The following is a 13,392-nucleotide window of genomic DNA, read 5'->3' on the forward strand; positions in this document are numbered from 1 at the left end:
CAGAGCCCCACCGCTAAGTGGGGGAGGGGGAGGCCCCTTGCTAGGGTACCAGGAGGCTGAGAGGACAATGAAGACATGAGGAAGTTGGGCCTACTCCTTCCTTCTGGGGCCAAGGCAGGTCCCAGTGCTGCTACGCTGCTGTCCAAGGTCAAATGCAGGCTGAGGGAGCAGCTGCTCTAACCCAGGCCTTTGCCCAACATGCCCCACCCCCCACCCAACATGTGCTGGTTCAACTCCCCAGTTCCCCTCCTGCCCCTTCCCACAACTTAGCCACTGCCGCCAGTTACATCATCCCCTGGCTATGGTGGCCTCTATTAGGACAGGGCAGGGAAAGGGAGGGCTCTGAGGGTCTCAGTCCACTTTGGGGACAGCAGGGAGCTGGTGGCCAGCTCTGGGGAGGATGAGGTCCCAGGAGACCTGGTTCTTAGCCTCCAGCTTCCTGGGTGACCTTGGGCAGGGTCCTTGGGCAGAATGAGGGGCTTGGCTCTCTCCCTCTTATACCCCCCCGTACACATCTATTGTAGGATTTAAACTATAACACTCTAAAATAAAAATCGGTAGCTATAAAAGTCACAGGGATGTAAAGTACAGCATAGAAAATATAGTCAATAATGTTGCAACAACTATGTATAGTGCCAGGTATAGTGCCAACTATGTACAGTACTAGACTAATTGGGAGGATCACTGCATAAATTATATAAATGTCTAACCGCTATGCTGCGCACGTGAAACTAATATAAAACAATATTGAATATCAACTGTAAGTGAAAAAAAATAATTAAGAAAATAAAGTTTAACACTCTGACCTGCTGCCCCCTCCCTCACATGTTAAAACATTGAATGTTTTATCTCAGTAACGAATCTACCAAGCCTGTGCCTAACACAGTCTTTTTCTGCCTGTGGACACCTCCGTGCCCCCAAGTTCCCTTCCCCTATTGATTCTCAGCAGCTGGGTAGACACTCCTGCCCTCTCCCCTGCCCCATCCTCCCCACTCAGCTCTAGCGGACAGGAAGGAAAGCATGCAGAACAGTGAAGGAGAGTGGGCAGAGGCAGAAGTTTGCCAGGTAGGGGGATGGGAGGGTGGCTATGGATGGGGGAGGGACACTGCTTTCAATTCCCAATCCCCACCCTCCCCCTCATGTCTTATGCTCCATTCAGGCCTCGGAGGTCAGAGCCCAGAGAAGGCAAGGAAGGGGTGTCTCTTCCAGGGTAGATGGCTGCTACCAGTGTCTCCTTTTGGGGCTCAGTTAAGTAGCAAAACCCCTTAGAATTCACCAGACCCCCTGTCCCATTTTATAGATGGGGAAATCGATCAAGAGAGACCACCTGAGGAGCCAAGGTCAGCAGGAGGGTGCCCCTCCTCCCCAGCAACAAGCTGCTGTCACTAAAGGGGAGTGACTGATAAAGACACACCCACCTCTCTCACACTTCCTGGTAGGTTCCCCCTTTAGACCCACTCTCTGTTCCTGATAGATCCCAGAGGCATAAGCCCAGTGGCACCCTCCAACACCCTGCCCTTTTGATAAGGAAGAAGGACAGGCTCTGTTCCCAGGAGCAGGTCTCTGAGGGGTCACATCCCCTTCTCCACAGCCCAGCCCTACGAGGCTGCTCCCTGGGGAGGGGTGGTCTGTGTCAGGCAGCAGCCCAGGCCTCGAGCCCTTGTCTGTGGGCCCTGGCTGGCTCCAGATGCCCTTACCTGAGAGAGAGGAAGAGCTCCCAGCTTAGAATCTAAAGGGCCGGTCACATCTTGGCAGTATACATCTGCAAAGACACAAACATGCACGCACAAACACTCCTGCACACTCAAACATTACACATGCTCACTCATCCCCACTACATTTTTTACCCACCCAAATATACACTGCCACACTTACATAAATGTGCACATACAGCCTACTCGTACACACAAACACACCCATTCATACTCGCTCATACATATTAAATTCGGAAATACAGACGGCCCTCACATACGTGCAAAACCAGTCACCCTCGAAAAGAGTCACCCTCTCTCTGACACACGTACACGTACGTGCGTACACATACGCACCCCCCCCCTTAGGTGCCAGTTTGGGAACCCACCCCTGCCCGCGGGAGGTGGAGAACGCTGCCTTCCCCGCCCCTCTCTTCTGACGGGTAAGTTGTCACTTACCCGCGCATAGCGGGATGAGTAGGGGTCCTCGAAAAGCGCCCAGATTCGTGGCTGCCAGCGGCGCCAGAAGCTGCCTGGCCGGCCGTCGGGGGAGTCGCTGAGCGCCAGGCGCTTGGTCATCTCCAGCTCGTCCTCGCCGTCGCCTGAGTCGCCAGGGCCGTCGGCGTCCGCGTCGTCAGCACTGTTGTCCAGGGGGGCGCCGCCAAAGCTGTCGAGCGCCTCCTCGGCGTCGCGGTGCTGGCGGTAGGTCATCCAACAGCAGGGCTCCACGTCGGTCTCGTCGATGCCCCAGAAGGCCAGCTCCTCCTCGTAGAGCGGCCCGCACACGTCGGCCGGGCAGTGCAGCTTGCCCGTGCGGTAGTAGTTCAGGATGTGTGCGAAGACGCCAGGGTGGCGGTCGAAAAAGAACTCATCCGCGCGCGGGTCATAGTCGAAGTGGCTGTGGGCGTCGGGCTCCGCCAGCCAGGCGAGCCGCGTGCCGGGCAGTGTGCGCAGCGTCGAGCGGTACGTCTGGTGGCGCGTGCCGCCCACGTTGATCACGATGCGCTCGCTCTCGTCCCCTTGGCCCATCGCGGCGCCCCCTTAGGCATGGCGCGGCCCAGCGACACCCATGGGAGCGGCCGCCAGGGGGAGTCTGCGCCGGGGAGGGGGGCGCGCGGCCCTCTCCCCCCTCCCCTCAGCCGTCGGGGCGGGGGACAGAGGTTCAGCGGCTCAGGCCACCCCCGGAGCGACCCAAGCCCCTCGGGGCGCTTTCTGCCGGATGCGGTCTGGTCCAGGGGAGTGCGCGCGGGATTCCCAGGGTCTCTAGGCGCCAGGTGTGGGAGGGAGTAGGTCCGGCTGCGGAGGAGGCCGAGGAGGAAAGAAGGGCGGGAGGGAGGGAGGGAGGGAGGGAGGGGGGCGGCGCTCAGCGGCGAGCCCCGGGAGGAGGGAAAAGAGGGTGGGGGAGCCGGGCTCCGGTCCCCATCTCAGCGGGAAAATGGAGAAATCGACACAAAGCTTTTGTGGGGAAGGTCAGCTGCTCCCAGGGCCGGACATGTAGCCCAGTCCCCGGAAGGGGGAGGCGAGGAGAGGGGGCCGGGAAATTCGCGCTCGGCTGTGTGGTGGTCGCCACAGCGTGCTCTGGGCTCGGGGAAGATGGATCCCTGCTGCCTTCCTCCCTGCGTGGCCGAGCTGCAGCTCCGGGCGCAGGGTGGGCTCCGGCCCCCTTCCTCTTTCCTTGCTTGGCTGCCTGCTCCCCTCCCCGCCGCGGGCGCGCCTGCCCGCCCGCCCTCCTCGCTCCTTCTCCCCGCCTCTCCGAGGAGATGGCGGGCCCCCTGGGCAGGGGCCCCCGGAACGCCGCTCGGCGAGGCTATCGCGGAGCGCGGCGCTCGGAGCGCTCCGACTGGAGCAGGGACTCGGCTGGGAAGCGCTCGACCCCGGCGGCGGTGCTGAAGGGACAGCTCCCGGACTGCTGCGGAGCTGTGCGGGGCCCCGCAGGGGTTCACCCGGCTGGGTTCGGTCTGTGGGGCCGGTGGGCACTGGCTCCGGTGCCTCTGCGCCCCGCGCTCCGCGCCCCGCTTCGGGCAGGCGGTTGGCGCTGCCGGCCGAGGCGAGGGGGCTACGACGGTCCGGCCCGGGAGGCGGGGGTGGCGGGTCCCGGTGCCGGGAGGTGAGGCCGGCGAGGCGGGGGAGGCGAGGCGCTGAGCGGTCGCCGCCGCCGCGACGCTGCTGCTGCCAGTGCTGCTCGGCTCGCTCGCTCGCTCGCTCGCGCGGTCCGCGTCCAGCCCGCCGCTCTCCGGACACGGGCACACGGCGCGCGCAGCCGCACTCGCCCCCGGAGGGAGGCGCCGCGCTGGGTCCTAAAAAGCCCTGATTCCGCGCCCCCCTCCCAGCCCCGTGCCAAGCCGGGCCTCCCTCAACCCCAGCACTGGGGGCGCCCGCCCAGCGCGACTCCTGCCGTTCCGGTGGGGCCCGCCGACGTTCAGCCCTCCGGGAACGCAGTCCATTGGGCGAGGGCTCTGGCAGACATCTAGGCCCGCGTCCCCGGGTCAGACTGAGGTGAGAAGGGCGTCTGCACCCGCCCCTCTCCTTCCAAGCTATGGACTGTCTGATCCCCTAGTGAGCCAAAATGACCCCTACCGCTACAAGAGACACCTTGACCCAGAACAGCATTGGCCTCTGTTTTAATACCGACCCTTTCCACGGAACCTGGAGCCCACGTGCAAGGTACCCTCCTGCATGGACTCCAAAATAACAGTCCCTCCCCACCGTCCACCCACACGCTGTCCTCTAAACTCTCTGCCAACAACCCAGGAATCCTGAACCCCTATAAACCCTTCAGCCCTAGGCACTTCGTAACTCCAGGCTGACCCTAGTCTCCCCTGAGTGCCACACACTTCCATAGCGATCCCAGCTCACTGACCCTCCCATACTAGCTTTGGATCCCTAGGTGGGGATCCCTTATTAAAGGGCATTCTGCCCTTAGAGGTCAGAAGAAATTGCCCCCGATGGTCCTGAACACTGACAGCCACCCGTCTTCCCTAGGGCTTCAGCTGCCCTCGGGTTGTGGTAAGCTGAGGCTGTGTCTGGAGGCTGGATGGGAGCAGCTGCCTGCTGTGTTTTCTACAGCTTCACAGAGGATCCTGAGGGTAGGAGTTGTAGTTTGGGCTCCAAGCTTTCCTGGCCCATGTTTGCTGCCAGTGCTTCAGTTTACTCAATTCAGCAAACACTTCTTTACTCCTTACTTGTCCCAGGCTATGTCCCAGGCACATACCCTGCCCTGGAGGGGCTCCCAGGCTGGTGGGGAAGTGGGCAGGTGGGCCTGTACAGGGCTGGAGAGGTCAGGCTCAGATCCAGGGGTGGCTGTGCTGGGGAAGAGGCTTATTGATCCCAGCCCAGCTCAATCGAACACAAGGCTGCCTGGGCAAAGGGCGATTTAATTAAGAGGACACGAGGTTCTCATTTACCTGTCGGCACTTGCTAACTGTGCAGACAGCTGTCCCTTGACGCTGACCCACAGACACTGCTGTGGACCAGGAGACATCTCTTCCCTCACTTGGCCAGGGGAATCCCAGCCCAGCCTCAGGGAAATCTGTGTGTGGTGGGGAAAAGGTTTGAAGGATTAGAGAGGGTTGGAGAGAGGCCAGGGGCAGGGCAAGAGATGAAGGATGGGAAAGAAGGACGAGGGGAGAAACAGAGAAAGGCAGAGTTAGGGCAGAAACAGGGGCAAAGATGAGCAGAAGGAAGCCAGGACAGCACATCCTCCCTCCAGAGACTGATCTGTGTTATTCCTATAAATGGGAGCTATTTCCCCTTCAATCTTAGAGTAATGCAGGGGTGACAGTGCTTTTGTATTTTCCTCTGACCCTGACCAGTAAGCCCCACCCCCTAACCATGAGGAGGAATGACCTGACCTGGTGTAGCTCAGCCTGGCCCAAATTCAGATCCCCTGAACACAGGCTGTCAGAAAGCTCTGTCCCAATCCGAGGAGGTAATAAAACAGAGAAATGGAGACCCCTGAAGGTAGAGCAAAGGAGACACAGAGAGATGGAGACACACACACACACACCTGGCTGGGAGAAATCAAGATGGGGAGAAACAAGAAAGAGGCCTTTCCAAACCTTCCCTTCCTTCCAGACAGATGTCCACCCCTCTTCTCCCCCGCCCCGCTCCCCAAAGTCTTCTATGATCCTGCCATCCATAGGGGCCCAGGGCTCCATCTCTTCCCTCTCCTGTAGGACCACACGGGGTCAGAATACGGCTCTCCAACCTTCACTCTAGCTCATCTCATTTTCAAAAGGCAACTATCAGCTTCTCTACGGATTCTTCTTGTTTGCTTCTCTCCACAGTGCCCAGAGCACGGGAGCTCCTCGTTAAAGGCTGAATGATTTGAGAAAGGCCAGGAGAGGGGCCAGGATCCTAGAATCCCAGAGTCAGAAGCTGTGGGAGTCTGGAGCCTTTAACTGAGGCTGAGTCAGGGGGAGGGACTCACCCAGGGTCTCTCAGGGAGTGAGCGCAGAGCCCACGGTGAGTCATAATGGGGAGCTGAAGTGTGCCCCAACTGGTGGAGAGAAGAATGGGGAGAAACAGAGAGAAATAAAGGGCCCCTAGTAGGGGGAAGGTTGGATGATTAGGAGCCCTAGTCAGGCCTGGCCCTCAAGGGTGCACTAGAGAAAGAGGCAGGCCAGGGTTGGAGGGAAGAGGAATGTGAAAGGGTATCCATCATACTTTAAAATCCCCTGTGAGGCAAGCAGAGGAGGCTCAGAAAGAGCAGCCTCTCAGGTGGGAGAGGGTTGCCGCCCCTGAGGAGCCCCACACTGTCCCACTTTAGGAATCTCACCTTCATCCTTGATGACACCCCACCCCAGCCCAGGCTCCAAAGAATGCCCCCCCCAAACCTTCTCTATCCTAAACAGAGACACAAAAGTCTCTTTTCTCACTCCTTCTTCACACTGTAAGAAGGCTGGCATTTGCAGAAAGCCCAGAAAAACCAAGAGGACAACACAGGAAAAAAAGAAAAAAGGCCCCAGAGAAATGGGGGTAGGAGAAGGAATTGCTGACCAATACTTAGCTTCTCACCCACAACCACTAACCACAGACCCTTAGCGCTGCCGAAAACCTCACTCCTTTCCATTTTTGAGCAGCTCCCCCCTTACTCAAAGCCATTTGCCTCCTCCCTCACAGAGAGGAAGGCTTGTAGGCCCATGCCAGGGTCTTTGGGATTAGTGGCAGACAATTACTGATAAGGTAGGTGGTGCTGTTCAGTGGCTAGGAATGGAGACTCTAGAACCATATTGCCGGGTTCAAATCCCAGCCCCGCCACTGCCTAGCTATGACCTTGGGCAAGTTACTCAATTTCTCTATGCCTCAGTTTCTTTATTGTTGTATATGAATAATAGTAAGCCCCATATCCTCAATACCGCAGCTCTGGAATTTCCCTTGTTCCGACTAGAGAGGAGTCGTCGCTGGGCCCCAGTAAGCTCCATGGTAGGACTGGCTAGAGTATAAGCTGGGTCTGGGAGGGGACTAGAAAATGGTAACAGGAGTCCTGAAGCCAAGTTGGGCCTATGTTCTCACACCTGGTCCTCGCAGGCCGCAGGTCTGGTCCTGCTAGGCTCTGGAACTGACCCACAGCCAGCCCCCCAGGCCTTTGTCTGGGTTGGCAAAACCTAGATGCTGCTCAGAGCCTTAGCATTCCTGATAGGTTGGGGTGCCATCTTGTGGCCACATCTGGAAGCTAACCTAAGCTGGGCACAGACAGTAGGCTGTGAGGGTGATGGTGAGCAGTGAAACCCACAGGCATCCACTCCCCAGACAGGAACTCCTCCCTCCACTGGACGGGGGAGAGTGAACCTAAAGGTATCCTAGTGGGAAATTGGTGACCATGACTGCTGGGTCTGTAGCTTGAGCATTGATCCTGGTACCTAACCTGGGAATGGGTGAATATCCAACTGTTCCTTCCTGCAACCCCTGAGTGAGTGAATCCCGTATATCTTAGGCCAAAGGAAGTCAAGAAAGGGGCCAAGGTAAAGAATATTCTAGGGAAGTACTAAACCAGCATTTCTCAATCTCTGCATTATTGAAATTTTGGACCAGATAATCCTTTGTAGCGGGGGCCGTCTTGTGCATTGTAGGGTGTTTAGCAGCATTCCTGGCCTCTACCCACTAGATGTCAGTAGAACCCCTTCCCCAGTCATGACAATCAAAAAGGTCTACAGACACTGGCAAATGTCCCCTGGGGGGTAAAATGTCCTCTGGTTGAGAGAACTACTGATCTAGACAGATTTGTTTACAAATCTCCTTTTGTTGCTTACTACCTTTGTGAACGACTCACTTTCCCTGTCTAGCCTTCTGTTCCCTCTGCTACAAAAACACAATAATATTTTGTGAGGATTACATGAGATAATGTCTCTCGTGGAACTTCCTTCCCTCCCCTTTTCCCGTTCCCTCCCTCGGACTGCCCACCTCCCCCAAACCCTTTGTGACTGGCCATTACCCCCAGTGGAGTCCTGCCATTCCTCAGCGATGTCCACGTCCCAAAGTTTCCGTGTGGCCCAAGGGACAGAGCATCAGCCCTCCTTAGGCTTGGCTTTGGGGAAGCTGGGGCCTCAGCGGCTCTGGCTGCTGGCTGTTGGGAATGAGGTGGGGAGGTAGGAAATGGTGATGGCTGGGGTAAAGGGTGCCTGAGGATGTCGGGTGCATGTGTGTAGGAGGGGCAGGTGGGCTGGGGCATTTCTATGACAGTGTCCCCGGAAGGACTGGGCAGGAGCTCCTGAGTTCTCCTAGAAGCAGCTGGAGATGTGAGGCTATCTCTAGGGTCTTCCTCCCTCTGTGGTAGGAGTTTTGTGGGGTCTCCTGTATGTACTCCTGGCGGGAACCTGTGTGAGAGTCCGTCTGCAGGTAAGGACCATTAGCAGAGTGCAGGGGTAGGTACAAGTTTTGTGAGGCCTGAAGTTTAGACATTTGGGGAATCACTCTTTAAAAAAAAAAAGAATAGAAAGGCGGGTACAAAATTGAATATTTCTTTAGACTTAGAAATCAGGACCAGATGTAAATTTCAAAAAGCTGACAAATACCATGAACATGAAAAATCCAGGAAAAGTAGCTTAATATTTTTATTAACTGCCTGACACACCTACATACGGCTTTAAATAAGTTATATTTACTTGGAAGCATTCGTCATGCTAACAAAAACAGTTGTAACTTTTTTTTTGCAAATACAGAATGATATTCAGTAAACAAAACAACATTTATTACAAAAAAGCTGCATCAAAGATGACTGAAAATGAAAAAATCATCATACCCCCATATAACTATTTTTTCTGTGCACCAACGAGAACCTGCTTTAGATTTCCATGCCAAGTCACAGCTCCTATATTGTACCAGGCAAGGTTGTGGTTACTAAAATACCACCAGGACAGGGTTACTTAAAGATATACTCATAAAATGCACAGGACCCAGAAGAGCCAAAATAATCTTGAAGAAGAACAAAGTTGGAGAACTTACCACATCCTGATTTCCAAACTTACTACAAAGCTACAGTACTCAAGACTGGTACTGGCATAAGGGTGGACATGTAGATCAACGGAATAGGACTGAGAGTCCAGAAATAATCCCATATATTTATGGCCAATTGATTTTCGACAAGGGTGCCAAGACAATTCAATTGGGAAAGAATAATATTTTCAGCATAAATAGTGTGGGGGGACAACTGGATATCCACATACAAAAGTTGGACCTCTTTGTCATACCATATACAAAAAGTAATGAAAAATGGATCAAATACATAAATGTAAGAGTGGTAACTATAAAACTCTTAGAAGCACTTGGATTAGATAATGGTTTCTTAAATACGATGTAAAAAATGAATAAATAAACAAGCAACAAAAGATATAGGTATATTAGACTTCACCGAAATAAAACGATATGAACTTTCGTACGTCAAAGGACACAATCAAGAAAGTGAAGAGAACTCATAAAACGGAAGAAAATAGTTGCAATTCATGTATCTGGTAAGAGTCTAGTATCTGGAATGTATAAACAACTCATAACTCAACAATAGAAAACAAATAACCTAATTTTTAAATGGGCAAAGGATTTAAAAAGACATTTCTCCAAAGACGATATACAGATGGCAATAACCCAAAGATGCTCAACATCATTAGTCATTAGGGGTGATCAAAACCACAATGAGATACCACTTCACACCCACTAGGATGGTTAGAATAAAAAGACAAATAATAACAGTGCTGAAGATGCAGAGAAATTGGAATCCTCAGACATTGCTGATGGGAATGTAAAATGGTGCAGCTGCTTTCAGGAAAACTTTGGCAGTTCCTCAAAAATTTAAACATAGAGTTATGATATACCCAGCAATTTCACTTTTAGGAAAATACCCAAGAGAATTAAAAGCATATATTTACATAAGAACTTGCACATGAATGTTCATAGCAGCATTATTCATAACAGCTGAAAAATGGAAACAACCCAAATGTCTATCAACTGATGAATGGATAAACAAAGTGTAATATAACTCTGCATTGGAATATTATTCAGCTGTATAAAGGAAAGAAGCACTGATACACGCTACAACATGGATGAACCTTGAAAACATTATATTCAGTGAAAGAAGCCAGACACAAAAGCCACATAGTGTGTGTTTCCATTGTCCAGAATAAGCAAATTCATGGAGATGAAAATAGATTAGTGGTTCCCAGGGTTTGGGGGAAGGAGACAGAGTGGAGAGTGACTGCTAATAGGTACAAGTTTCTTACGAGAGTAATGAGATGTTCTGGCATGACAGTGGTGATGATTGCACACGGTTGTGAATATAGTACAAACCACTGAATCGGACACTTTGAAAGGGTGAATTTTATGGTATATGAATTATATCTCGATAAAAAATTGAGAAAAGTAAAAGAAGGATCAGTAAACCAGGAGATTATAAATAATTTGCTTATGTTAGGAAAAATCTGTCTGTCATGGTTCCAGTTCCCTTGTCTGTACAAGATCTACTTCATTATCTTTTCCTCTCTCTCTGAAATGTTTTCAGCGAGTTACTAAAGAATTTCAGAACGTACCTTTGAAAATCACTAATCCATTCCATTCTCTCCACTTGAGAGAAAGCTCAAGTCCAGATAGGTTAAGTCACATTCCCAAGATCTCAGAGCTGGTCACTAGCACAGCCAGACTTAGATCCCAGGAATTATGTAGCCATTGACATCATCCAAGACTCCTCCCCCTGATACTGGGAGAGTTCTCCATGAATTACAACCTGTTAAATGTCGTCTGGCAAAACCAAAACAACAACAACAAAAAACCCACTGTATTAAAATGATTATGTGTGGTATAAAAATGAATGTTACACAGGCTCACATTTTAATTTTTTCCCTTTAATAGTAGTGAGTTGTGTGCAGAGGATTTGAGTATTTTATAGATGATGGAAAACTGAGTTAGAACCAACTTGTTCATCAATAGCATCCTCATCATTTTTGTCCTTATGTTTCCCCTTATCTCATAATTCCGTACTTCTGCCTTCCCCTCCGGCTCTTTTCCTTGATTTTTCCAGTCTTGCCCACTCCTTTCTACTGCGTCACGCTGAATATTCTTCAACGGCCTCTTCAATTGACAATTGTTTTATGATATCATTTTCTACACAGGGAATTGAGAGATAATTCAGTCTTTCCTTCGACATAGTTGATCGAAACTTGTTTTGTGTCTTTGGTAATGTCGGGAAGCTTCTCTCAGGCTCACCACTCTGCTGGAAACGTCATGGACAACTTCAGGATTGGTGTCAAATTGGAGGAAAACTCTATCAAGTTTCTTTCCCCTGCGGACTTCCACAGATCAAGGTATTTTGGGTTTTCTCATGTGGTGATTAATTTTAAATGTTTTTAAACTGATGGTGAACATTAAAAAGTTTATTGATGTTGAGATCTTGTTATAGTGGCGTATTGTGAATTCTATACTGTCTTTGTTACACTAGTATTTTGGGTTAGATTGGCAAGAACTAAATCTTTTATCCAATGAGTTCGTATAATTCACTCTTCTTCATTGATTGGATTATCAAACAATGCAAGAAGTTTTTCAATAATACATTCAAAAGTTCTCTCTTTCTTTTAATAAACTACTTTTTGATATGGTCGAAACATATTTTGAGGGAACTATTGTCTTCTCAATGTCACAACCATTTTAATTGATTTCATTGTTCATCATTATTGCTTCTGTTTTATCTTCTATTTATTGAAGATATATTCCACTAAACCCAGACAAAGTGTATACCTTTGGATAGGATACCAACATATGCATAAAGCCACCCTACAAGGCGGAAGTCAGAATAGAGACAATGGTCATAACCAGTTGGCTAAAATAATCTACTTTGGCAAATTAAAAAAGAAACTAGACCACATGAACATATTTCTAGGGCTTTGCACAGGACCTTAGACGGGCCTCATGCAAGGAAGAGGACCTGAAGCTTAAACTTCATGGCGCATCCACCTCTGGGGTATGCTCTAGGTACATGTGTGCTGTTGTATGAGCACACATGTGTAGAGATGTACCAATATATCCCGCTGAGGACCACAGCCCAGTGTTTCCTCAGATCCATCCCAGGTGAAAATGGCCCCAAGAGCAAGGGACTCTTCAGAGACACTGCAAATAAGGTTGGGCTTAGCAAGATACCCTACCCCCCTGGGGATTGAGGTAAGGGACACGCCAGGAGAAAACCTCAAATCCCATCATCCATGTGGTGATCCAATGTCCAGCTGGATTACCTGACTTTCCTCACTTCCTCTCTCCTGACTTCCACTGTAGAGGCCATAGAGGAAGGCAGCTAAGAGGGCAGTTTCTGGAGCCCCTCTGCCTGGATTCAAATCCTGCCTTATGACCTAAGCTCGTCCAATTAGAGTTTTTCCTGGGCATTTTCTAATTGGAGTTTAATGGTGAGATTTAAGGTAATCCCTCAGTTACTGGAGAAAACCAATATGGAGTGGGAGAAAATGAAGCCAAGTAGAGGCGAGGGGGAAGGCATAGATGAGCAAGAGGGGCTCCAGTCCCAGCTTTCCAGGCACAGGGACGCATGTAGTGCTCTTCCACATGTGAGCTGCCCCATGTGCTTCCAACACCCCCCATGGTGGGGTTTAAGCTAGTCTAGATTAGGTTGCTGTCACCTCTAACGGGAAGTGTCCTGGACTAAATCTGTCCCCATACCTGCTTCCTCTTCTCCTGAGGTCTCCATCTCTTTAATGGCACACCAGCCACTCAGAAGCAAACCAGAGCTTCATCCTTGGCTCCTCCTTTTCCCTCACTTCCTTAGGGCCTCCATACACAAGGCACTGTGAACAGTTGTATAGGTTGTTCACTGCACACGTGCACCTGGCTGGAGAGATGAGTGGGGGCTGAAGGCCATCCTGCTCTCTGCTTGCCCAGCCACGAACCCTGGTGCAGAGCAGTGTCCTCCAAGAAGGGACACCTTTTTCTAATTTTACACTGTCTCCTTATAGCCTACTGGGGCCCTCTTCGTATATGTGATTGGTTCCCTCAGGGCAGAAACTCTGCCTCTTCCTCTCTTCACCGGGTTACCTTCTCATACCCCATTATCATCTCTCATTGCACCCTGTACTTTGCCTTAGAGTACTTCTCAGCATTTACCACATTGCATTTGTTCCCTTGGTTCTTTGTCTGATGGCTATTTCCCTAGTGGATTTTAAGCTGTGTGAGGGTAGGGACTGTGCCTTCAAGGTTCTCCACTGTACCATCAACACCT

General features: G+C 51.2%; 1 protein-coding gene across 1 annotated transcript in view; it reads right to left on the reverse strand.

Annotated features, from left to right (window-relative positions):
* Positions 1 to 2,918, reverse strand: part of KCNC1 (potassium voltage-gated channel subfamily C member 1) — a 41,831-nt gene extending 38,913 nt beyond the window's left edge. The window contains exon 1 of the mRNA XM_081064407.1: positions 2,151 to 2,918. Within this exon, the coding sequence (XP_080920533.1) occupies positions 2,151 to 2,720 (570 nt within the window). The 5' untranslated portion in view covers positions 2,721 to 2,918. The remainder of the gene's footprint in view (positions 1 to 2,150) is intronic.
* Positions 2,919 to 13,392: the final 10,474 nt, after the last annotated feature.

Source organism: Rhinolophus hipposideros (genome assembly GCF_964194185.1).
Source record: "Rhinolophus hipposideros genome assembly, chromosome: 10".
NCBI classification, from domain to species: domain Eukaryota; kingdom Metazoa; phylum Chordata; class Mammalia; order Chiroptera; family Rhinolophidae; genus Rhinolophus; species Rhinolophus hipposideros.